At 46.9% G+C, this 25432-nt stretch overlaps 2 protein-coding genes across 2 annotated transcripts; both read right to left on the reverse strand.

Annotated features, from left to right (window-relative positions):
• Positions 1-6234: 6234 nt before the first annotated feature.
• On the reverse strand, positions 6235-7938 carry LOC125529562 (peroxidase 2-like). Its single transcript, XM_048693968.1, has 2 exons — positions 7581-7938; positions 6235-7151 (listed from the first exon to the last, which is right to left on the reverse strand). Exons 1-2 carry the CDS (start codon positions 7833-7835, stop codon positions 6381-6383), a joined length of 1026 nt encoding a protein of 341 aa, XP_048549925.1. The 5' UTR covers positions 7836-7938; the 3' UTR covers positions 6235-6380.
• Positions 7939-12541: 4603 nt separating this feature from the next.
• Positions 12542-13913, reverse strand: LOC125529561 (peroxidase 2-like). Its single transcript, XM_048693967.1, has 2 exons — positions 13584-13913; positions 12542-13486 (listed from the first exon to the last, which is right to left on the reverse strand). The coding sequence occupies exons 1-2, from the start codon at positions 13836-13838 to the stop codon at positions 12722-12724; spliced, it is 1020 nt and encodes a 339-aa protein (XP_048549924.1). The 5' UTR covers positions 13839-13913; the 3' UTR covers positions 12542-12721.
• Between the last annotated feature and the right edge of the window lie 11519 nt (positions 13914-25432).

Below are 25432 nucleotides of genomic sequence, written 5' to 3' on the forward strand. Positions count from 1 at the left end.
GCGCTGGAGGGTTACAAGGCGGCGGCTGAGTCCTCCTGAGCCGCCCGCAAGGGAGGCGACGCGAGAGGAACACGAGAGGAGAGGAGCCACCTTAAAATTGAGGGAGCTTGCGCAGGATGTTGTGTTTGCGGTGCAAAGGTTGCAGTGTAGATGTTCGTGCTAGCTGACTAATGGCTCGTGTTGGCCATTGTGGTTGTTCCCAGGTGGATCGCAGCCGCGAGGGACGGAAGTGCTTTCCCGTCTCCGGCGGCTGCGGTGGCAAGCATCCGGCTTGACGGCTAGGAGGCAGTGTGGCGGCGGGGAGGTTTGCCTAGTGTGAAAACTGAGGGAAAGGTAGATTGGATCGGCGCACTCCAAACAGTGGCCTCCGAGGGTTTATATATACGTGAGCTAGGGCACAAAGGCCTAGCCGGATATACATGAGTTGTTACAGGAGATATACAAGATACTAACAACTTCCTAGATCACAACTACATGTTTGACATCCCCTCTCAATCTTAACTTTGTACTAGAAGATTAAGATTGCATCTATTCGATACAAAAGGCGCCTCAGCCAGTGGCTTGGTAAATATATCTGCAACCTGTTCGACGAGATGAATCGAACGTCAAGAGCTTTTGCCGCAGCTCTCTCCCAAAGTGGAAATCCACTTCTATGTGTTTTGTTCTCGCATGAAACACGGGGTTTGCTGACAAATAGGTAGCTCCCAGATTATCACACCACAAAACTGGAGGACGAGACATAAAGACTCCAAGCTCTCCAAGAACAGACTGTATCCAAATTAGCTCCGCTTTTCCATTTGCCAAGGCCTTGTATTCAGATTCGGTACTTGATCATGAAACGGTGGCTTGCTTCCTTGAGCTCCAAGAAACCAGGTTGGGTCCAAGAAACACAGCAAAGCCCCCTGTGGACCTGCGATCGTCACTGCATCCTGCCCAGTCTGCATCTGAGAAACAGCTCAGTAGCATGGAGGGAGACTTCCGTATAGACAGTCCCATAACTCGTGTATACTTCATATACCGCAGAATGTGTTTGGCTGCTGAAAAATTTACCGTGGTTGGTGCATGCAAGAATTGGCAGACTCGATTCACCGCAAAGCAGATGTCTGGCCTCATGAGTGTTAGGTACTGAAGAGCCCCAACTAAACTCCGATAATTAGTGTTGTCATCCTGTCCAAGAAGCGTACCACTCTCCTTACTGATCTTCTCACTGGAAGACATAGGCGTGGTGGAGATCTTGCAATTTTCCATGTTTGCCCGGTGAAGGATATCGCCAATATATTTCTGCTGTGACAGAACAAGCCCCCTTGGCGATGACGTCACCTCGACTCCAAGAAAATAATGCAACGGACCAAGGTCTTTGAGAGAAAATGAAGCCTGAAGCTCACCTAGTAGCTTGGTGGTAGCAATGGGAGAGGAGCTGGCCACAATGATATCATCAACGTACACGAGCATGAAAATGGTGACCCCTCTCCGGTTCAAGACAAAAGGTGATGTGTCAGCCTCGGATGGCAGAAAACCAAGTTGTTGAAGACGAGAGCTCAACCGAGAGTACCAAGCCCGAGGAGCTTGTTTAAGACCATAAAGGGCTTTCTGAAGCTTGCATAGATACCGAGGAGTAGAAGGATCTTCGAAGCCAGGAGGTTGACGCATGTACACTGTCTCTTGCAGAATGCCATGAAGAAAGGCATTTTGGACGTCCAACTACCGCAAGCACCACCCACGGGAGACTGCAATAGAAAGCACGAGACGCACGGTAACAGGTTTGACAACCGGACTGAACGTGTCATCATAGTCCAAACCATGTCGTTGCTTGAACCCCTTCGCAACAAGACGAGCTTTGAGACGATCAACCGAGCCATCTGCTTTGTGCTTGACCTTAAAAACCCATTTGCAGTCAATGATGTTGACATTGGGTGGCGGAGCAACAAGAGTCCAAGTGCCATTGTGGCGAAGCGCATCAAGTTCAGCTTGCATGGCTTGGTACCAACTTGGGGACCGGAGCGCCTCACGGTAATCCGCAGGTTCACGTACAGTGAGGAAGGCACGTTTGGACGGGTTGTAGACGATGGTGCCATCAGTGTGTTGCTTGACATGGCGCGTATGATCGCGGGTCCGAGTCACCATGGCATGCCCCAGTGGAACAGAGGGTCCGGCAGCCGCAGAAGATCCAGCGTGCAGCAGCAGGCGGATCCACCTGGGATCTCATGAGCTGCTCGTCAGGGGAGGAATCCGCGCCCACAACCGGGGACGGGCCCACACCGGTTTCCCCCGCAGCAGGTATGGGCACCACACGGACGGTCACGGCTGGGGGGGCGAGCGCAGCGGGAACCGGCCCGGTGGTAGGCCCCACTGCAGGTGAGGACGAGCGCCGCGTAGAGGCGGGTGGGGCGGGTGGCCCACCCGTGCCGGGCACCTGGTCCAATGGAGAGGCGGGCGCATCGCTGTCGAAGGAGAGGGCGCGCTGTTGTTGTCTGCAGGCACGGGATCCGAGAGCGAATCAGCTCCGGGATCAGCGCCAGAATCTGCATGGGATCCTGGGGAAGCCGCGCCTGGGATCGTTTGTGGCACATGGGATCCTGCATCCAAATTAGCATCCGAAACAGAAGTGCAATAATTCATGTGGTCATGCGGAAAAAGGAGGATGGCATGTTCTGCAACACGAGGTGGTATGGGAGCGGTTTGGGTTTGAGCAAACGGAAAAATTTTCTTGTCAAACACAACATCTCACGTGAAATATAGATGCGAGCTGTGGGTACATGAAGGCATTTATAGCCTTTGTGACGGATGCTATACCCTATGAACACACATTGTTGAGAGCGAAAGGAGAGTTTGTGTGTGTTGTACGGACGTAAGTTTGGTCAACATGCGCACCCGAAGGTTCGAAGAGACACATAGTCTGGTTTGTGATGAAACAGGTTTTCCATGGGACTAACATTTCCTATAACACGGCTAGGAAGTCTGTTGATAAGATAGCAAGCGGTTAGGTAGGCTTCATCCCAAAACCGCAATGGCATGGATGCATGTGATAAAAGTGACAAGCCCATGTCAACAATGTGACGGTGTTTTCTTTCGGCGGAGCCATTCTGTTGATGCGTGTGTGAGCACGACACATGATGTGCAATACCAAGTTGATTAAAGAATGTGTTGCTAAGTTTTTCATATTCACCGCCCCAGTCCGATTGAACGCAGAGAATTTTACGAGAAAGAAGGCGTTCAACATGAGCAAGAAAATCACGAAAAACATCAAACACATCACACTTTCGTTTGAGAAGGTAAATCCAAACAAATTTACTATAATCATCAATGAATGACACATAGTACTGGAACCCACTAGATGAAGTCTTAGTGGGCCCCCACACATCTGAAAAAACTAATTCCAAAGGAAAAGATGAAACACTCGATGGCCTAGGAAAGGGAAGTTGGTGTGCTTTGCCTTGCTGACATGCATTGCAAATGTTGGTCAATGACCGACTAGACGACACGAGTTTATTGGAAGACAAAACATGCTGGACGACTTGAGACAACGGATGGCCAAGCCTAGCGTGCCAATCTTTAGCAGAGAGCCGAACCGAGGACAAGGCACGAGCTCGAGATGGCCGGATGAGGTAAAGCCCATTTTCACATCTTCCTTGAAGAAGTACCCTCTTGGTAGTCAAATCCTTCATAAGAAAATGAGTAGGATAGTATTTTAGATAAGCATGATTATCAACAGCAAGCTGATTAACAGAGATAAGATTCTTGTCTGCATTAGGAACATGAAGGATATTGTGAATCTTAAGATTGGCGGAGGGTGTAGGAAGAATTGCATGACCACGATGAGCTATTTGCAAGCCTGAGCCATCAGCCGTATGGATGCGGTCGCGCCCTGGATATTTCTCCCTCACAGTGAGACGATACAGGTCAGTGGTGATGTGGTCTGTAGCCCCCGTATCCGTGAACCAGGCGGGATCGCCAAGGATGGACGGAGGAGAAGCAGCAGCAAGGCATGCCATCTTGGAGTGGGGAGACTGGGACGCGTGGTTGTAGCGCTGGCCACACTCCCAAGCAAAATGCCCGGGGCCGCGGCGGAGCTGGCACTGAACGCGCTTGTCACCACCACCAGCGTGGTCACCGCGGTCACCACCACGGTTGCCACCGTAGTCGTTCTGCTGGCGGTTGCCAGCGCCGCCACGGTTGCCGCAGTCACCACCACGGGCGTTGTTGTTGTAGCCGCCGTGGTCGCCGTAGTTGTCGCGGCCCTTGCCGCGATAGTTGCCCTTGCCGCGGTTGTTGTTGTTGTTGTTGCCGCGGGGAGGGTTGTTGTTGTCGCGAGTGACATAGTTGACGGAGGAGCCGCTAGTTTGGAGACGAAAGCGTGCAGCGTTGTACTCACGCCGGCGCTCAAAGGCAATGGCATGAGAGTAGAACTCCCCGAGCGTCATGACGTCGAGGCGGGTTGTGGCAGCGGTGATGAGGGGCTCGTACTCGCTGTCGAGGCCATTGATGACGGCGGTGATGATGTCCTCATCACGCATGGCGCGGCCGACAGCAGCAAGCTGGTCAGTGTTGGCGCGGATCTTGGCGAAGTAGTCCGCCATGGAGAGGTTTTCCTTCCTGAAGATCGCCATGTCCAGCTTAATCTGCACAATATTGGCACGACAATGGGTCTGGTACATCTCCTCGAGATGCTCCCAGATGGCACGAGATGTGTCAAACCTGTGCACCTGTTGAAGAATTTCGTCGATGAGGGAGGCGAGCAAGTAGCTGAGGACGATCTGGTCCTGACGGAACCAGGTGGCGTACTCTGGATTGGGAGCACGGACGCCCTTGTCATCGGCGGGGAGGCGATCGGGAGGGAGCTCGGTGCCATCGACATAGCCAGTGGCTTTGGTGATGTGAAGGGGGGGAAGGATCTGGGCTTTCCAGGAGAGGAAGTTGGAGGAGGTGAGCTTGGCGGTGATCAGGCTAGCGGAAGGGGGAGGCACGGAGGAAGCAGGCGGGCTGCCAAAGGATGCTGGCAGCGAGAGGGTGGTTAGGGCTGCGGAGGAGGAGGCGGAGGCAGTAGGGGAGCCCATCGTGCTGTTAAGCGAGAGGCTCTGATACCATGTGAAAACTGAGGGAAAGGTAGATTGGATCGGCGCACTCCAAACGGTGCCCTCCGAGGGTTTATATATACGTGAGCTAGGGCACAAAGGCCTAGCCGGATATACATGAGTTGTTAGAGGAGATATACAAGATACTAACAACTTTCTAAATCACAACTACATGTTTAACACCTAGTGATGCGGGGGAGACGGTGGTGTGCGGCCCGTCTCGCAGGCATGGTACTCTGGGCCATTGCACCTGAATCTTGGGGCAGCACATATTGGGGCCGATGCAGCATTGACGGTGTTGCTCCGGACAACGGCTTGAGGCAAAGGGCATGGATGTGTAGTGGCGGCAGTGGATTTTTGGCCTAGTCGGTAATCTCTGGTGAGTTGGAAATTACAGTTTTAGGGTGTATATCCAAAGATATATATTTTTTACAATGCGGCTAGGAATAGCTTGGTCTCACTATCTTCTAATAAAGGAACAACAGAATCATCGAAAGCTTGACAACCAAAACGAAAAGATCCAAACGGGTTGCTTAGTTTTCTCTATTATATTACGCAAACGGGTTGCTTAGTTCGATCTGCAAAGTTTGAAGTTCATATGTTGTTTCATTTTCGAGAAACAAAAAAGAGAAATTTTTTTGTTGTTAATTAGTTAGAGAGTACGGATCTCAAAGCAAGGCTGGAGGGTTGAGGATAAAAGGTTTCATGTAGCCTGAGGTACAAAGGAACTTTGTGAACATGAGTATGGTTTTCTATAGCTCAGGCTACATGGTACCCCTTATCTTTGCCATCCATTTATGCATCAAGATCCATGCAGACACATTTATCTTTTTTGTTTCTCTCAAACGACATAACATATAAACTTCAAATTTTGCAGAACAACAATACATTCTAACTACAATCTAGGAAAAAACTTTCAGATTTTTTCATGCATTTTAAATACTTGAAATAATATTTTTATTCAAAGAAAATCTCATTTTGTATATTTATATCAGATCAAAAAATGTGAAAGTTTTTTCATGCATTGATGTTCTAATGTTTGTTCGATCTGCAAAGTTTGAAGTTCATATGTTGTTTCATTTTTGAGAAACAAAAAAGAGAAATTTTTTTGTTGTTAATTAGTTAGAGAGTACGGATCTCAAAGCAAGGCTGGAGGGTTGAGGATAAGAGGTTTCATGTAGCCTGAGGTACAAAGGAACTTTGTGAACATAGATTTATTGAAATGGAGACATAAAAGCCAGACGAAGATTCTAGCTAGATCTTATTTCATGCACGCGTGGAAGGCCCTTAACGACATATGATGGGATCTCAAGCTGATGCCGCAAGGTCAGCAGTAGGCCCCTTCGGGCCATGCAAGTTAGCCCAGGAGCAGCTGTACTTGCGGATCTCGCCGTTCCTTCCGAACTCACTCGGCAAATGCGCCATCTTCCTCATGGAGGTGCCGAACTGGGAAAAGAACCACCCTTGGTCCTGTGCAAAGCCGTCGACCAGCCAGCTGGTGCTGGCGTCGCGTGTGAGGGCCATGTCGGAGTTGAGAACCCCCTTCCCCTCCTTCAGGTTGTTGTAGTACACGTTGTCGAACTTCTCAGGGGTGGTCACATCCAGGTCCTGTAGGTGGTTAGGGTTTCTGGCGCAGGTGCCTTGGAGCCAACGAACAAAGTCGGCGTTCTCTCCAAAGCGGTTCCTGAAGCTGCCGCAGCTTGACCTCCCGATCGTGTGCGCACCGGAGAGGGCCACGACGTCGGTGATGTCGAAACCGCGACTCTGGAAGGATTCGATGAGCTGGGTGGCGTTGAAGTCGGGGCCCGGCAGCTGCTCTACGTTCTCTCTGGGAGCGGGCGCGCGGCTATCCAGTAGACCAAGCGGCACCTCGTAGCCTGGCACCTCGAAGTGCATCACAGCCTCGCGGGTGGCGAGGTTCATGATGTCCGTGCAGGAGACAGTGGGCCCGCAGGTATCTTGAACCTTGACGCGAATGCTCTCAATGAGATACACTGCGTTCCTTCTGATTCCATTGTTCTGAGGCATGTTCAGCTCGCTCCAGAACTTGTCAGACAGTAGAAGCGACGCATCACAGCCCTGCATACATAGTATTTGTGGTTACAAATCCATAAATCCATGGATCCGTCCATCAAAGTTGACTGAGATTTTATTATGTCTACTAAATACACTCTCTAAATGTCCAACAAAAATACACTCTGAAAAGTGAAACTTGTACTTTTCACCAGACTCAACTGATATAAATCAACTTGGACATAAAGTAGTTCTAGCTAGTTATCTTAGGATTAGCAAAATCGTATGTCTGGACATAATCAGGATCCTCCTGAAATCAACCTCTTTTTTTTTACCTTAGGGACAAAAACGCCCTCAATTCAATCGCTTGAAACTGATAATACAACCAGCATCCTGTCCAGCTTAACCGCACAACACTCTCCAAGCTACGGCGCACTTAACATCTCTCAAGGCCAACAAAGTAACAAGTAATAAGAGGTAGCTAGGGTTGCGTACCTGTGGGAAGCAGTCGTGGAACATGACGCGGAGGAGGCCGGCGACAACACCGATATCCTCCTTGATTGCTTCCTCCACGGCGTCGTGCACCATCTGCCGCAGGTTTGGACATGACTCGTTGTGGAAGTCATAGGAGGGACGGTCGGAGTTGGGCAAAGAGATCAACGACAGCGCCGCCGTGGACAAGGCCGCGGGGGACAGCACCGCGGCCACTAGGCCTACCATGGCCAACATTGCTGCCCTGCTGGGCTTCATTGATCCTATTCCTATCCTACCTTAGTGAGGTTGAGCACTTGAGCTAGCTATCTTGCTCTACTGCCTGTGCAGTGTGACTATGAGTGGGAGTGTGCCTTCCTCACGTCCAAGACTGGTTTATTTATAGCACAAGCACGTAGCTTATGCCGATCAAGGCTAGCTGGTGAACATAATGGATCATCACTTATCTATAAAAAATGTGGTGATAGGGGCGAAAAGACTCACGTACCCCCGAGTTCCAGATTACAATAGCAATCGCGAAATGTATTTGTGAGTTTGTGATCACATGTATGCGGAAGCTAATCTTGATGAAAAAGAAAAAGATTGCTGCTAGTTTTCTACTCTCGCATGATTCCACATGCATTCAGAATTGTTAACACATTGGTCGATAATGGATCGCATCGTCGTGGCAAGCTATGCGCGCGTGGCGTGCATGGATCAATCGACGATGCGCCCTCACATGACCCCTTGAAGACTAACTAATTCTAGGATTACGTAAGCCCACAAGGCCTCTGTCGACAAACGGTGTACACCCAGCTAAGGTACCCCATGCTCCTAAAAAAAGCTAAGGTACCCATATCTTATATCTAAGCTGAGATATTTTCTCATCCGATATTTTATTTTAAGGTGCAAGGGCAACTTCAACACTGTGCAACAATTTTCTGCACATATTCTTATGGAGGTGGCTGCCTTAGGCGGGGCATTGTGGCTTATTAGAAATGATGCAGTTTTTAATATAATAAACGAAAAATGTATTTGGCAACCGTGTGACAGATTGCAAAACTGCTGCCACACAATCCCATCAATGTCCACAGACACGATCCCGCCGCCCGATCGACCCGCACCGTTTCGCTTCTCCCGCGCACGATCTTCTCACGATCCCATCTAGCAGTTCCGCTTCTCCCACGCGCGTGATCTTTTTTTTCCTCTGTGCGCAAAAAAATTAGCTCTAAGTGGGGCTCGATCCCTCAACCAACAGGTTCGCATGTAGGCTGAGTACCACTGGGATAATTTCATTGGCATGTGCACAAGAGGATTAGCTAAGTATTCAGGCTGTCAGAGGCGTAAATAGAAAAGCTTGGGCACTCTCTAACAACTGACTAATGTTCAAAATTTGCTGCTACTATATATATCGGCATCTCAATTTCCGCACATCTCAACTTCCGTAATTCTATATTTGTTTTAGCTGACGATGGTAACTTTGGCCCGAATGAAAAAATTGTTGAAACATTTCCCTGATAATCTATGTGTAAACAACATGTTAATGTATGCACCGCAAACCTGATAACATATGAACACACACACGATGGTAACTTTGACTGGGGAAAAAGTTGTTGAATTTTACCACGGTAACTTCTATGTCCATAACATGGAAACTTAAGATCTGCAGATCTGATAACTCACATACAAACATAGTGGTAACTTTTTGACCTAAGGAAAAGAGTTGGTGAAACATACTCTTGTAATTTTTGTGTAAAATGTTTGGTAATATACGCACCGCAGTGTTGGGAACTTACGTACAAACACCATGGTAAACTTTGATCGGAGAAAAAAATGTTAAAAACATACCCCAGTAATTTCTACGTAAATAGCATGATAATATATGCGTTGCAAACCTAATAACTTAGATATAAACACCACAGTATCTTTTACCTAGGAAAGCCAACTTACAAGCATGCCTTCACCTCCACGCCCCTCGTGACCACCTAGCTGACATCACCACCGTCGGCGTGTGACAACAACCTTGGCAGGAGCAGGAAGAGACTTCACTGCAAGGTGACATTGCCTAGTAGGCTCCCGAAATGTTCGATGAAGTGCGTGTCTGGTTCTTCCTGGTGTGGATAGTAGTTGTGGTCGAAAATGACATGTAACTTTTGATCAAATAAGATTTTTAAAGCAGCGTAGGCTTGATAATTTGCATATAAACATTATGATACCTTTTGACTCAGGGTAAACAAATATTGGAAAATATACCTACGATAATGTTTGTGTAATAGCATGCTAATATACGCATTGCAGACTTGATAACTTACGTCCAAAACATCACGGTAATTTTTGACCTGGGAAAAAATACCGTTGAAACAATACTCCGGTAATTTTGATGTAAAAACATGGTTTTTAAGCAACCCAGACCTAATAACTTACAAACAAAATCATGTTGATTTTTTGACCTGAGACTTTTTTGTTCGAAACATGCCCGGTAATTTCTATGTAAATAACATGGTGATATAAACTCCAATAACCGATAACTTAGATACAAACATGTAACTTTTTGACCCAGAAAACTTTTTGTCAAAAAACACATCGCGGTAATATTAACCAAGGATGTAAAAGTTGTTCGGCGAGAACTTCTGTGAAGATAGCATGCTAATATACGAACCGTTCACCTGATAACTTGCGTATAAACAACGCGGTAAATTTGACGAAGGGGGGAACAGTTGTTGAAAAATATACCCTGGTAATTTTTATGTAAATAGCATGGTCATATAAGAATTCAATACTGATAACTTAAGTACAAACACCGCCGTGACATATTTGACCATGGAGGAAAAAGTTGCTGAAAAAATATAGCACGGTAAGTTCTATGTAAATAACATGGTAATATAAGAATTCCATATATGATAACTTAAATACAAACACCACGGTAACATTTTTTGACTAACGAGGAAAAAGTTGCTGAAAAGTATAGCACGGTAATTTTTATGTAAATTGCATGGTAATATAAGAATTTCATACCTGATAACTTAAGTACAAACACCGCGGTAACATTATTGACCAAGGAGGAAAAAGTTACTAAAAATATAGCACGTTAGCTTAAGTACAAACAGCACGGTAACATTTTTGAACAAGGAGAAAAAAGTTCCGGAAAAATATAGCATGGTAATTTCTATGTAAATAGCATGGTAATATACGAACCTCATACCTGATAAATTTAGTCCAAACACTGCGGTAACATTTGACCAAGAGGGAAAAAATTGTTGAAATACTGTGGTGATTTGCATCTGAAAAGGAAGGGAAGGGGACGCCTGAGTTTGTGAACCATCTGAACCGGTGCAAAACGTCCATAAAAAAGTTCCAAATCCCAGACAAGTGAGTCTGTCTGTTTGAATTTTCAGTTTCATTCAATCTCATTTCAGGAAGGTACAAGTAGCATGTAAGTTGAAAGAAACCAATAAGATGGTGTAGCCCAGTTGGTTATTGTTGCTAAATTAGTTGTGGTAGGTTGTGGGTTTGATCCCCCCTCCTAGTGTATTTTTTCGCTTTTTTCAAGCTGCAAATGTGCGTGCGCAGAATCGGGACAGGCCCGCTCCCAGCGGTGGGATTCAAGTGGCCCAGAAAATCGGGCGAAGGGAGAGGTTAGTGCGGGGGGAACAGGTTGGCCCAGAAAATCGGGAGAAGAAGGAATGGGTTTCGTGCGACACGAGGGGGTGTGATGGTTTTCGCAATCTGGCACACGGTTGCCAGTTATCACAGTCCTATAATAAATGTGTTTCTTTAGCTGAAATAAGTTATACGCAGAATATTACCTCTTTTTTAAGGCCTGTTTTTGCCCTGTTTAAGCTGGGTTTTTTTTTTGGCCCATTTGTCTACTGGGACGTGTGTGTGTGTGTGTGTGTGTGTGTGTGTGTGTGTGTGTTGTGTAACGAGAACTTTCATCGTGACAAGGGGATTTGCGGGGGGCGGGGGGACTAGCGCTGGGGCTTCTTTTCTATCGAACGAAATCATGCAATCCGCTCCCCCATGGAGCGCGAACAAATTATTCGCTCGGACAGGCTCCATGATCTGACATGAGTACGCTGCCCTTCTCAACGCCGCCATGATGCTACCTTAGCTTGTGATGTGCACTGTGGGTAGCTTGTTTGAGGGTGTGGCTTCCTCACGTCCAAGATGCTGCAATTTTATAACGGAGGCAGCTGGCTCTAGTTAACCATACATGGAGGAAATTAACCGGAGTTCTTGAAGTAATTAAAGTTCATTGACCCAGGGAGCAAAGATATCGATAATGGATCCAGCACACTGACATTAATTAACTTCGGGGATCGATCTGTCTGGTTACCCCCGAAGAGGTGAGTCTATCCAGGAGGTCAGGGTTCAAATTAGCAAATTAATACTCCCTCCTCATAAAAACGCTCTTATATTATGAGACGGAGGGAGTAGGTTCTAGAAAGAGAGCACATGGTTCAGTGACGGAGCTAGTTATAGTCAGAAGACGAGGGAGAGTGGATTAAAAACTAGTATCAATTTCTCTCTTCCCGTTTTGTTGGCACTTAGATATACAAGCTTGACCAAGCAATGCTCTCGTTGCATACAACTGCATTGTGCTGCTGATTACGAATTTATGGAGAGAAATGCAAGGATTTCCAAAGGCATAAATGGAAAAAAAAAACACAGCAATAGCTAGCGTATTATGATATGTGTTTGCATTGCACGAAGGTAAAACCCCAAACAGAAATTGAAAGAGTTGAGTACATGTTATTATGGAGATTAAAGACCAATCCGATCAAGCTAATGACAGAAAACAATAGTGCATGGCATTGCACAATAGGGTGCTTTCAGTTTGTTTGTCGATAATAAGTGTTAATAGACCACAGACACGAAGAAGTGGTTTGATCTACCTTTATTTCGCAATTATAAGGGTGATTATAATTTTTGTCTGTCACTTTCGCAACTCAGATCACCATTACTTTCCATGACACAAAGGATAATGAAAGCTAAAGTAAGGAAATTAAGATATTTGATGAACTGAAACGATACTGCAGGGGGCCTGCCTAGTGGCTCTATGCTACGTGGCCATATGCTATTTGCAATCAAGCAAAACATAAGCTATGTAGCAAGCTCTTATTACATGCAGTCGACGGCGCTAACGCTATGGTCGATCTGATCTATCAAGCAAAGGCCGCAAAAACCTCAGCGGCGAGGAAGACAGACTCTGCATTCCCATTGCGCCTGAAGCAATTGTTGCGGATCTCGCCGATGTTTCCGCCTGGCAAATGCGCGAGCTTCCTCATGGAGGTGCTGAACTGGCTAAAGAACCAACCCTGGTTCCCGGCGAAGTTGTTGACCCAGTTCTTGGTCTCGCCGTCGTGGGTGAGCGCCATGTCGGAGTTGAGCACTCCCCTCCCCATCTGGAGATTGTTGAAGTACCTATTGTCGAACGTGTTAGGGGTGGTCACGTCGAGGTCCTGCAAGTGGCCAGGGTTTCTGGCGCAGACTTGTTGGAGCATGCGGACGAAGTCAGCGTTCTCCCCAGCGCGGTTCCTGAAACTGCCGCAGCTCGCCTTGCCGACGGTGTGCGCACCAGAGAGCGCAACAAGGTCCATCTTGTCAAACCCGCGGTCGGCGAAGTTTCTCACGAGCTGCTGGACGTTGAAGTCGGGTCCGGGCAGGATCCCGACTTGCTGGGCCGTAGCGGGCGCGAGGCTGTCCCGCCGGCCAAGCGGCACATCATAGCCCGGCAGCCTGGACTGCATGACGGCCTCCTTGGTTGCGAGGCTGGTGATGTCCGCGCAGGACACGGTAGGCCCACAGGCGCGGTGCACGGTTGCACGGATGCTCTCGATGAGGTCGAGCACACTCCTCCGAAGCCCACCGTTCTGGGGCATGTTCTGCTCACTGTTGCCTCCCGTCAGGAGGATCGATGCGTCGCAACCCTGCACGATCACAATGCATGTGATAAGTTCAGCCAGTACTGATGATAATGATACTTTTCAAATAAAGTGCATTAATAGTATTGGTAAATGTATGCACCTGAGGGAAGCAGTCATGGAAGAAGAGGCGGAGGAGGCCGGGGACGACGCCGGCATCCCTTGCCATCGCTCCCTGCACGGCTTCGCGCACCATGTTCTGCAGGTTGTTGCAGGACAGGGCGTGGAAGTCGTAGGACAGGCCGTCGGGAAGGGGCACGTCGGTGGTCATGGAGATCAGCGACGGCTGTGAAAGGGCTGAAGTGGCAGCGAGGCCCATCATGGTCAGCACCATGGCTGCCCTGCTCAACGCCGCCATGACGCTATCTTAATTAGCCTGTGCTGTGCACTGTGACTGTGAGTAGTAGCTTGTGAGTTGTGAGTGGGAGTGTGGCATCCCCACGTCCAAGATGCTGCCATTTTATAACAGAAGTAGCCGGGTCTACTTAACCAGGGTTGAGATAATTAACCGGAGTCAGTTGAAAATATTTAAGTTGCGGCGACAGAGTGAACAGAGATACCGATAATGGATCGAGCATGCATGCGCGCGCAGTAACTGGGAAGCTACGTACTTTGCATCACGTGCATTGTTGTATGCATGTGCACGCCATCCAGCTCAATGTCTAATAGCTACTACGTTGAGCGAGAGTGTGGCATCCTCACGTCCAAGATGATGCCTTTCTTTTTTGTTTGTTTGAGGGAAATTTTGACTTTAAGCAATTAAAGGGCGGCTTTGCTAAATTACTGGATGAATTTTTCGGAGTACAGTTAGGATGATGTACCCTTATATGAACCACACCGAAAAATGGAGGGGGGGGGGGGGGGGAGGCTCGCCCCATCAAATTGTATCAGGCTCGACGAAACATCGGCAGCCTCACGCTCCTCCCGGAAAAAAAAATCTTAGGGTTCCTTCATCTCCCACCGGTATCATCGTCGGTCGCCTCGTCTTCGGTGGCCTGAGGGCCATGGGGGCACGGTGGATCTCTGGCTTGGTTGGGGTAAGGCTCCGTTTTTAGATGTTTCTTCGTTTTGTTAAGGTTTGTGTCCTATTTAGAAAGACGAGATGATGGCGGCTCCCTGAAGATGGAATAAAGTTCTCCCAGCCTAGCCTCTTCTCGGTTGCGCACTTAGCATCATCAGTGGGCGTGTGGATGTGTGTCGGATCTTTCTTTGATGGATTTGATATCTGATTAATGTGGATAGGACATATGTGGTGAGTATACACATACGCGTCTAGTAAAGGATTGTGAGTACAATCTTCGTGGACACGTAGGTCTCTTTCTACCTCGACGACAATCAAGCACCGATAAGGCTGGTCATAGTGGAGAGTAACTTAGACTAGTGTCATCCATATGACACAAGTCTAAGTTACTATTTTCATAGTGCAAAGTAACATACTAGTAGTGTCATAGATGGCTTCATTTATTAGCTCATAGACTCATTTTGTCTCGGGAAGCGCTATGTTACAGTAACATATTATGTTACCACAAACACCTCTTTCCTCATTAAATACTTGCCACATAAGCAAAATTGTCTTGGGAAGTATTAAGAGGGTGCTTGGATACGTTTTAGTCCCATGACTAAAAGTAGTGGGACTAAAACTTGCTAGCCTCACCCATGCTTGGATCCAAATACTAAAGAGACTAAAATCAAGTTATTGAGCATTTATTATCCTCCAAACCCTCCAATCCAGAACTCGCATGTGTTAAAGGAGAGGAATTAAATGAGGAGAGAGGGGGCTAATACATATTTTAATAGGTTTCCTATGACTAAAAAATTTTAGCCTCAAGACTAGTCCTAACCTCTCTTTAGTCAGGGGTGCTTGAAACTTTAGCCTCTAAAAGAGACTATTTTTAGTCGGACTAAAAATAGTCTCTTGAATCCAAGCACCCTCTAAGTTACTAGTACCTAAGTTACCCCCACTATGACTAGCCTAACATGTATAACCTACTCTCCAACTTTGCAGGTAGCCAGTACAGAGGAAGGTTAGTATATAGCACTAGATCAAGCACCGACAGTAGTTGGTTGCATTGATCCGGCTAATTAAGTTAAGCAACAACTCCAAGATGATTACACGTGCTCACTCTGATCATGGCGTCGTTGACCAAACAGGCGACAAAACCATCTGCATTCGATAAGAAGGGGAAAAAAAAACCCGCTCGCATGAGGCACGAGGTGTATGATAAGGGCACGACTAGCTAAGAACCGATCCGTTGAAATGGGGCTATTTGTGCACCCACTGCTTCCCTTGTTTTTGGACCGCCCGGTAAAAAATCGAGGGATAATATTATTTTTTGAACGAAAGGGGGTCGCCCCCTGCCCCATTTTATTGAAGCAGAGCACGAAACAGTTCACAGATTACATGATCAGGAACGACGATCATCCAGAGCATCAAGCTCAAAGTAAAGCGCATACAGCTAGAAAGACTACGAACCAAGTCCAGGACGCAAGCTACAGAAGTTTTAGACTGAGTTAATTAGAAGGGAATCAACACAAAACAGGACATCAAAAGAAGATCAGCTGCCGCTCTTTTCCCTTCGATGCCCCTGATCATTCAGTTGGTCGCCCCAAGTCTCATCTCCAGGCGATCCGGAGGAGTTCCCCACGTCGCGTGTCCAGCAGTAAGATGCATCATTGTAGTAGGTCTGCTTGCCCATCGTCGCAGAGAACCTTCCACTGATGCAAATAACAGCTTAGTTTTGCAAGAATGCAATTCACATTCCTCCACTTGCGCCCCTGAAAACAGAATTCATTTCTTAGTCTCCACAAGCTCCATAAGGCAGCAGATGTTACCAGATTCAGAACAGCTTTAACTTTATGCATATGCCAGAAGGCCACAACTTTATCAAAACAAGACATGTTATCAATTTTGAAGATTTCCGCAACAAAGCCCCAAACATGTTGGGCCACCACACAATCAAACATCAGATGTTGAACAGTTTCAGGTTCAGAACAGAACAGGCAGGAAGGATCATCCACTTCCCTTCTTTTTGCAAGATTATCTCTAGTCAGTATTTTGTTGTGAATACAAAGCCACAAGAAAATATGAATGTTTTGTGGACAGAGAATCTTCCACATTTTTGTACTAACATTAGAAACCACACCCCCAAAGTTGATCTGTTTGTAAAAAGATTTAACTGAAAAGGCCCCATTAGTTTCTAATCCCCAAATGGGGGTGTCCAGATCATCTAGTAGAGGGTAATGTTTAATCAAACAGACAAGCTGGTTCCACAGAATCATCCCAGATCTGTCAACACATCTCCTAAATGTTAATTTCAACTCATTACCATCCCACACTTGAGCTACAGTACAATCCACTTGATTGCAGATATTGAACAAGTCCCAAAATTGCACTTTAAGGGAACAATCCCCCACCCACACATCATGCCAAAAACTAATGAGTTTACCATCAGCAAGCTTCCACCTATAGAAAGTTTTTGCAGCAGCCAGAGCCCAAGTAATGCTCTTCCAAAAGGTAGAGCCCCCTTCACTTTTAGCCCAGATGAGATTTGGAGAATTAACTCTATATTTGTAGAGAAGAAGTTTAGCCCAATCAGAGTCAGGGTTGGTAAAAAATCTTTTACCCCAAGAAGCTAACAGAGCCATATTATACTCTTTGATATTGGGAGCCCCTAAACCTCCAAATTCCTTCTTCCTGGTAATCAAACCCCAGTTAGCCAAGTGGTATTTATGTTGATCACCCACATCCCCCCAAAAGAAGTGATCCATTTGTGAGTTAATGGCATTAATAGCCCACTTAGGGAATTTGATCACAGACATTAGGTAGGAAGGAATGCTAATAATGCAAGCACAAAGCAGTATAATGTTTCCTTTGTAAGTAAGATATCTCCCCAGCCAGCCAGAAATCCCTTTAATGATCCTGTCAATGACAGGTTGGAGATCTTCTTTTTTCAACTTGTCATAGTGCAGAGGCACTCCCAAATACTTAATAGGAAAAGAACCTTTTTTACAGCAGAAGATTTGAGAAAATTCACTAGCAACTGTGTCATCTATATTTATAGTCATAAGATCACTTTTGTGGAAGTTAATTTTCATACCAGATAGGTTTTCAAATCATGACAGAAGCCACTTAAAATTTCTAGCTTTCTGAGTGGATTTTTCCAGGAAGAGTATGGTGTCATCTGCATATTGCAGACTAACCACACCTCCTGGGATAACATGGGGCAAAAGCCCAGAAATCAAATTTTGAGAAGCAGCTTTCTTGAGCATCTTTGTAAAAACATCAGCAACAAGATTAAACAGCAGAGGGGAGTGTGGATCCCCCTGTTTGAGTCCTTTCCCACCTACCAAGTATGGGCCAGTAGTGCCATTAATCCTCACACTGAATGTGCTATTGATAAGCGTGCTCTTAATTCAAGCAATCCATTTGGGGCCGAACCCTCTCGAATGGAGCATATCAAACAGGAATTCCCAGCTAACCCTATCATACGCCTTCTCGTAATCCAATTTTAGGACCAGACCTTGCGAGCCTGATTTTTTAATCTTATGGATTACTTCATGGGCCATAACCACGCTCTCTAAGATATACCTCCCTTTAATAAAGGCAGTTTGGTTAGAGGAGATCAACCTACGTCCCACAAGGGAGACCCGATTCGTCATAGCTTTAGAGAAGATTTTTATACCACAGTTACTCAGACTAATAGGACGAAACTTCTTCATCTCCCTGGCATCTGGTTCTTTAGGAATAAGAACAATCAGAGCAAAATTTAAACGTTGTAAATCTAATTTCCCTTTCTCAAATTCTCTGACCAGGGCCATAAAATCTTTTTTGATAATATCCCAAAACGACTGGTAGAATAAAAAGGATAGCCCATCAGGGCCAGGAGCCCCATGGGCGTATGAGCCAAATATTGCCTCCTTAATTTCCTCCTCGGAATATGTTTTTTTGTAAATGGTCATTTTCTTCCTGTGTAACTAATTCATCCTCCTCCCAAAAGGAAGGACCAAGACATATATTATGTTTGTTCTCATAGCAGAACAGGTTTTTGTAATAGGAGGTAGCAACCTCCAACATTTCCGGGATCGAGGGATAATATTTGCCTGGATGATGAGTTACTGGCGCATTTTCTAAAAATAATAAGCATTTCTTCACAATAAATACACAGCCATACTACTAGTCTAGAGCATTTGAGGTAAGACCCGGAAATTCGCAAGGGCACGCACGGGTAGGGCACGCACCTGCCAAGCCCTGGCTGGCTGCTGATTTCCTCACGTTTTGAAGTAGTTGATTTCTGCATAAGGGCACAATAAGTTTTAAGTTTCAGTCTCGATACTTTATGATTTTTTTATCTTAAACTTGCGATTTTCTCACTCACTATTACCAAGTTTCATAGATAAAAAGTCAAATATATTTTTGTCCGTAGTAAGCAAAAAAAAGTCATGATTTTATTGTTTGCGCATACTAAGTTTCAAGAGTTGAAATATAATATTTATTTTCAAAATTGATCAAAACCTATTTGAAAATGGATCTTATTTGAAAGCCCTCGTCATGGTAAACACGAATATGAAAACAAAACTTAATTTGAATTTTTGCTTCCCCGCGCCCCTCTTGGTATCCATCTGCCTCCACCGTTGGGAGGTGCCCGCTTATGCCGCACCGTCCCCGTAGGGCCGTCCAGCTAGGCCGCGCCGCGCCCTGGGATGGTCGCGGAGGGGTCGATCCGTCCCTCCCGTGCTTCCCCAAGACCACCCCCTTCCCCCGCGCCCCCGAGTCCCTCGCGCGCGGGCGCACCTTTCTAGCTGTTGCGTTCCTGCTGGTCCGGCGACGGGTGCGGCGTGCTAGGCCATGGCCTTGTGCGCCTTTCCCTCCCTTGCGGTCTCCCCTTCCCTCGGCGTGGCCCAATCCTCCTGGTGCTACTTGGGCATGCTTTGGGTGGACTTGCGGCCGATCGCGGGGGTGTTCGTAGCCTGCCTTTTGTGCATTGGCGGACCCCCTTGTCTCCGGTGGCCCTTCCCCCTCGTGCCGCGGTGAAGGCTCACATGGTGGCGACGAGGCTACGGTGCTAGTGGCGGTCCCAGGGCTCCACAAGGCGGGTACTTGATGGCGCTGCTCTGGCCCCGGCGACCTTGGACCCGCGTTTCTCCCGTATCCATGGCTGACGGCGTCCCTTGCCGGGCAGCTCTGGCCTCGGCGACCAGGCAGCTGCGTCCCTTCCAGCTCGTTCAGCTCACCGACGTCCCGACAACTATGGCCACGGTAGCATGGATATGCATCCCTGCAGTCCCTGCTTGCCGGCGTTGCTGATCGCTGTCGCTCCTTCCCCTCGTGGTTTGCTTCGCCGCCTGCCCTACTTTGTACGACTTAAAGCCCCCGTTTTTGCCAAATCCAACGCTTGTGGGTCGGGAAGCGGTGCCACCATCCGACAGCAGGTGCAGCCCCGCCAACCCCCCCTTCCAACATGGTCGCTCCGACCAGCGTGGGCTTCCTCATCTCTGACTCCACATACGGCGGCTATGGGATTGTTCAGCCTCAGGCCAAGGAAAAGTCCTTGCTCGGCTTGCCGATGCTGGCAGCGACGGCGTCTACGGATGTCGTTATTTCAGAGCGAACTAGGTTTTTAGTGGTATTCCTTCTCGATCTTCTATTTCTTCCGTTAAGGGAGAGCCATCTCATTATCTTTCCGTAAAGAAAAACTATGGTGGACTAACTGATCTTTAAATCAGTTTATGAAAGATCCCAATGCAAAAAAATGCATGTTGGGTTTCCTTCTTGGAGGCGCTGTCAAGGCCCTCAGTTGCGCCCCTCTTCAAGCTCTGGGGAAACCCTAGGTCTAGTTCCCCCAGACCGGATGGTGACGGCGTCTCGGCGTCGACTTCCTTCTTGAAGGCGCTATCTTTCACTCGCGGTGTCCCCGGTTTTGGCTTAGGTGATGTTGGAATTCTTGCTGGTTCGGCATTGCCATTCTTGGTTCGGGTTTGGTAGGTTTAGTTGTGATTTATCCTCTGTTCGGGCTGAGCATCCATTGTCTCTCTGCTCCAGACACCATGTTCACGCCTGTATGTGTTCGTTTCATGTGTTGTACCTCTATTTGTCCTCATTCTACTCCTTCTATAAATGCAATGATACGCAAGCTTTGCGTATTCGCGAAAAACAATAATTAACTCCCGCATCCTGTATCAGGTTCTTTGATCTATAAGCACGTGATTTGTCCATGATCAAGACCTTGGGAGGTTTTAATATAATCCACTCTGCACCGTACGTGTACTGTGGTACTGGCCGTCGGTGGTCATGGAGATAAGATGACCCGGCCGCGTGGACAAAAGCTCCCGGGAGGAGCAGCACGCCAACGACGAGTCGTGGCATGGCCACCCTCGCTTTACTGCAAGCCATCAATCTTTGCTAGCTCTATTACCAGTAAGAGTATTGCACTACTCTCTGGGAGTGTGTATTCCCTACGCCCAGGTTGGTGTTATTTATAATAACTCAACAAATATCTTCAGGGTTGGAGATCCGTGGTTAGTTTCAATCCGTGGTGGACCGGCGGAGGGAGAGGTGGAAAAGACCAAAATGCCTTGGCCTAGAGTTAGTTTCAATCCGTGGTTAGTAGCTCACGCCTTTCATCAATTAAGATCGTGAAAAGATCATCTAAGGGCATGTACAATGGTGTTATCTTAGAAGTGCCACATATGATAGATGATGAGGTGGAGAAGAGAGAAGTCATAAGAAAAGGCTTGTCTTCTCTTAAATAAGAGGGAGAAGACAAGAGATGATCTCTTAGCACAATATGTCTCACCACGTTTTTAGTAATTACTAGTTATTGAAAATAAGGCTAAAAGATGATCTATTGTACACGTTTTTTTGTCATCTCTAAATTACATGCAAAATTTAAAATAAGACTATCTTATCAATCATCGTACATGCCCCTAAACAATCATAAGATTGTGATAAGATGAGGATAGATTCGACAATGGAGCATCTTCCTTTCTTTGTTAGATTTTTTGTTGCAGATGCAATTGCCTTACTTGCCCAGTTCAGGTGTAGATGCTCTAACACTCGATCCACTCGATCAGTTCGTGGCTCAGTAGTCCAGCACTATTGGTCTATGGTTGCACTGCATGGTGCGTATGGTCCATAGGTGATACGCCTAGCAGCGAATCGGTTAGCTTTTTCTTTTTTTTTTGCCAGCGAGAGATGAGCAACAACTAGTATGATTTTCATAATTAAGTACGACTCAAGTATGCATAGGTATAAATATGTTTTTGCACCAGACCAGATATGGAGGCTTCCATACCTTGCCCATAGGGGTCCTCCGCTAGCGGGCGCGGTGCAGCGACGGTCGTGAATCAGGTCTGACGGCCAGTGGGATCAGCCGAGCAATGGCAGCTCGTTGATCAGGTCACAACATGGTGAGGGCAGTCTGCACTGTGAGGTCTCATGGGAGAATGAAGAAAGGTGAGCAGGATAGGGAGAAGACGCCGCCACCGAGATCCAGATCAAGCAGCCTGGCTTTGTTCATTATGTGTGTGTATTGAGGAAATGCATAGGTAGGGCATACCGAAAAGAACCGAAGACGAAACTGGTGACTAAGCGAAAAGATTGGTGCGAGAGTGTGGGGGTCGCACGACGTGGATGAGCGATGGGAGAGGAAACCTTATTAATTTTTGAAGTAAAAGTAGAGATAATTCAGTGAAAAGACCAAAAGGCTGCTCTTCCTACATCTATCTTACATCTCAAAAGGACTATGTGCATAATAATCCAACAACTGATAGGACGATTGAGATAGCTCTTCCTAGGATAAGATCCACCATTCTGTAGACCACTGTATATAAACTTGGAAAACTTGTGACCAATGGAACTGACGAGTAGAATGGCTTAGTCAAATTCTACTAGCTTGATACGATGTTATTATAGTAGTTGCACCCATAGTTCCATTTTACCCAACGATGAAATACCCGCGGCAATGATTGCACGCTCTGTTTCACTCAGACACTAACCAGAGTCTGAACTTGGTAGCAAGAGGAACGGATATGATGGCAGTACCGATTGCAACACCAAATCTACGGTGTGAGATGGAGAACCGATAGTGTTCAACCTAGCCGAGTGTCCCAGAAGCAAGAACACATCGGATAGCCTGCCAACATTCCCGTACTACACCAAAACGGCCTACAGATAGCACCTCGGACGCGCCCCCATGAATGCACTTCCAAGTTCCAACATATGGTCCATGTTGACCTGATCGGTTGGGCCACATGATGGTGTAAAACATCCCAACTTCCAACCACTACTCCTTAATTATGGAAAATTGTGTCACAAATATACAACTATGGGGTAAAAATTGAATGAGTAACAATCGCTGGGGCTGGAACTAATTGATCATTCATCTCATATTTGTATGATTCAATGAAAACACGAAGGTTTTTCTTCCTACATTGCTCTTACATGTCAAAGGCACTATATGTATAATAATCCAAATGAAGCGAATCGTCGTATATTCACTTGAAAAGAAGGCAAATCTACACAAAACAACTCAACCGACAAGTAGGACACCCCTTCCTAGGATAAGATCCAATATTCTGACCAATGGAACGTGGGACAACTTGTGCACCATATATGCACTAGGAAAACTTGTGACCAAATAATGAAGCTGACGTGTAGAATCTCTTATTGTCAAATTCTACTAGCTTGAAAGGACCACCAAAAATAGCTTGGTACTGAGTTGCAGTGATCACCTTTGGTGGCGGGAACGAATATGAGCTCAACCCTGAAGAAATCTTCTGGCGCCAAGGTGGGTCGATTTGGAAAATCTGTGGTTCATCGCCAGGCAAGTTGGGCAGCAGCAGCGACATGTAAAGTTTTCCTTGAGATGACCTGATGATCCCAGTCTGGGAGAAGCTCCAGGCAGAGAAACTCCATTGCTTGTCATCCATGGCAGCGAAGAGTACGCGCGGCATATCTGTAATCATGATCATGAGCATGGGGAGTCCTTCGACACTAAGGCTCAAGGAGGCGGACACGTTCCATGGAAAGAAACGCTTGTTGCGTGCATTCCAGCGGGTCGATCCCAAGCATATGGTGACGTACGTGATTGGTGGGAACTTTGCGACGCCCCCTGTGAAGGGGTGAAGGAGGCAGACATCATCGATGTTGTCTTCATCAGTGTGTCGCCTGCTCCGCTGCAGGAGGAGGAGGCCTTCGTGGCGGCTGATAATGCAGTGGTCATTCAGAAGAGGAACTCGAGGGCATACGAACACTTTGGTGCCGAGGTTGAGGAATCGTTTCCTGTCACTGCCGTCTCTAGGGGGTCGTGGGTCATCCTCGGGCAGCATCAACCACTGGTGCGGATGGAAGCGCGGGTCGGTGATCCCGCGGCCGCGCGGGCTGACGGTGCTGGACCGCAGGTGCGTGCACACGCCTCGGAAACGGACGTAGTCGAGCAAGTCTCCGGCCAGCACCCGCCAGCCGACCAGCTGAATCAGATCCGCGGGCATGGACGTCAGCGACGACATGCCGTCGGAGGAGCCGGTGGCGGCGGCAGCACTTCGCCAGGGAGGAGATCGATTGGATCTTTTCCTGCCAGTGCCGTCTCCTTTTACGATACAGATCGCCTTTTCTGTTTTTGACGAGAGATAGCCTAAACGACGAGGTATTCGAGATGGGCCCCTGAGAAGGAACCTGGCGCTGCCGGGAGCATCATCTGGCCCAGCCCATTAGGATATTCGCTCGGTTGCGCTCGCCGGCTCGTGCCGTTCGCTGCTCACTGCCCAGAAAAGAAAAACTAATAACGGCTGGTTCTGAAAAAAACAACATACACGTTTTTGAAAAAAAAAGGAAACATAACTTAAAAAAGTCGTCGACACACAGCGGTTTGCTGGGAAATTGGAACAGTTCTCAAATTTAAAAAAAATTGTAAAGTTAAAAAATCATGAACTTGAGAAAACATTCACGCATGAATTTGAGAAAAAAGTTGTTGAGTTTGAAAAGATTCAGAAATTTTGAAAAATTCATGAAGTTGCAAAAAGGTTCACGAATTTGATAAAAGTTCGCGAACTTGGCAAACATTCATGAATTTGTAAAAAGATAAGCATTCATAGAAAAAGTCATAAAAAAGGAAAATATAAAAATAAAAATGAAACAGAAAACCAAAAACGAAATCAGCTGGAAGCTTCTGAAAGCATCACAAACCCAGCAGGAAACTTATAGAAGCATCACAACAAAGCCGGTCGAGGAACGTAAACCAGCAGATCATGAGGTAGGGGCCCTTAGGCTAGGCGTCGGGGTGCGATGGTAACAACACAAAAGTTTACCAGGTTTGCGCTATCTGAGAAGATAATACCATACGTCCTGCTTGTGTTTATTGTGTTGGGTGTGTACAAATACATGTATCTAGCAAGATCTAGCAAGAAACTGCGAGTATAAGAATTCATGTTCTACGAGCAGGTCCTACTAAAGAGAGTCCATGTATTTAAAAATCAAAATTTGAACATGAATAAAAATGGACATTGTTAAAAACAAAGAAAAGGAGGAGAAAATATATGAAAATAGAAAATAAGGTGCTTTAACAATGCTCAGAGTTGAACGTCTTGTCTTGACATCTCATATACATGATTGCACGGGCAGGAGAAGGCAGCAGCACACCATACAACCACGCGTCATCTTCTTTTCTGGAACCTCCAAACGGCGTGTGGTTTCTTACCAAGTGTTCTTCCCTTCGCAAGGAAGGTTCCCATGCGTCCAATCAACATAGATTAAAAAAGGATTTTCTAAAATATGCTCCAAATCTCCTTATTCTGGAGGTCCTGGTGAAATGGGACAAAAAGAACGGGGTTGAAAGATCAAACTGTGGTAGTTTCTTGTCCCCTCTCCCCTCCCCTCCCGAGGCGCTCCCGCGGGCGCCCTTGGGAGGGAACCCTAGCGCCGCCGCCTCCGTCCCTCCGCCCCTTCCCCCCTCCCTC

This window comes from Triticum urartu, unplaced genomic scaffold, assembly GCF_003073215.2.
Source record: "Triticum urartu cultivar G1812 unplaced genomic scaffold, Tu2.1 TuUngrouped_contig_5693, whole genome shotgun sequence".
Taxonomy (NCBI): domain Eukaryota; kingdom Viridiplantae; phylum Streptophyta; class Magnoliopsida; order Poales; family Poaceae; genus Triticum; species Triticum urartu.

Excerpts from the sequence above, each read along its gene's own strand:
- LOC125529562 (XM_048693968.1), bottom strand. The coding sequence starts at position 7,835 with ATGAAGCCCAGCAGGGCAGCAATGTTGGCCATGGTAGGCCTAGTGGCC. Across the intron at positions 7,152-7,580 it reads TCCACGACTGCTTCCCACAG|GGCTGTGATGCGTCGCTTCT; the intron begins GTACGCAACCCT and ends CTATGTATGCAG.
- LOC125529561 (XM_048693967.1), bottom strand. The coding sequence starts at position 13,838 with ATGGCGGCGTTGAGCAGGGCAGCCATGGTGCTGACCATGATGGGCCTC. Across the intron at positions 13,487-13,583 it reads TCCATGACTGCTTCCCTCAG|GGTTGCGACGCATCGATCCT; the intron begins GTGCATACATTT and ends GTGATCGTGCAG.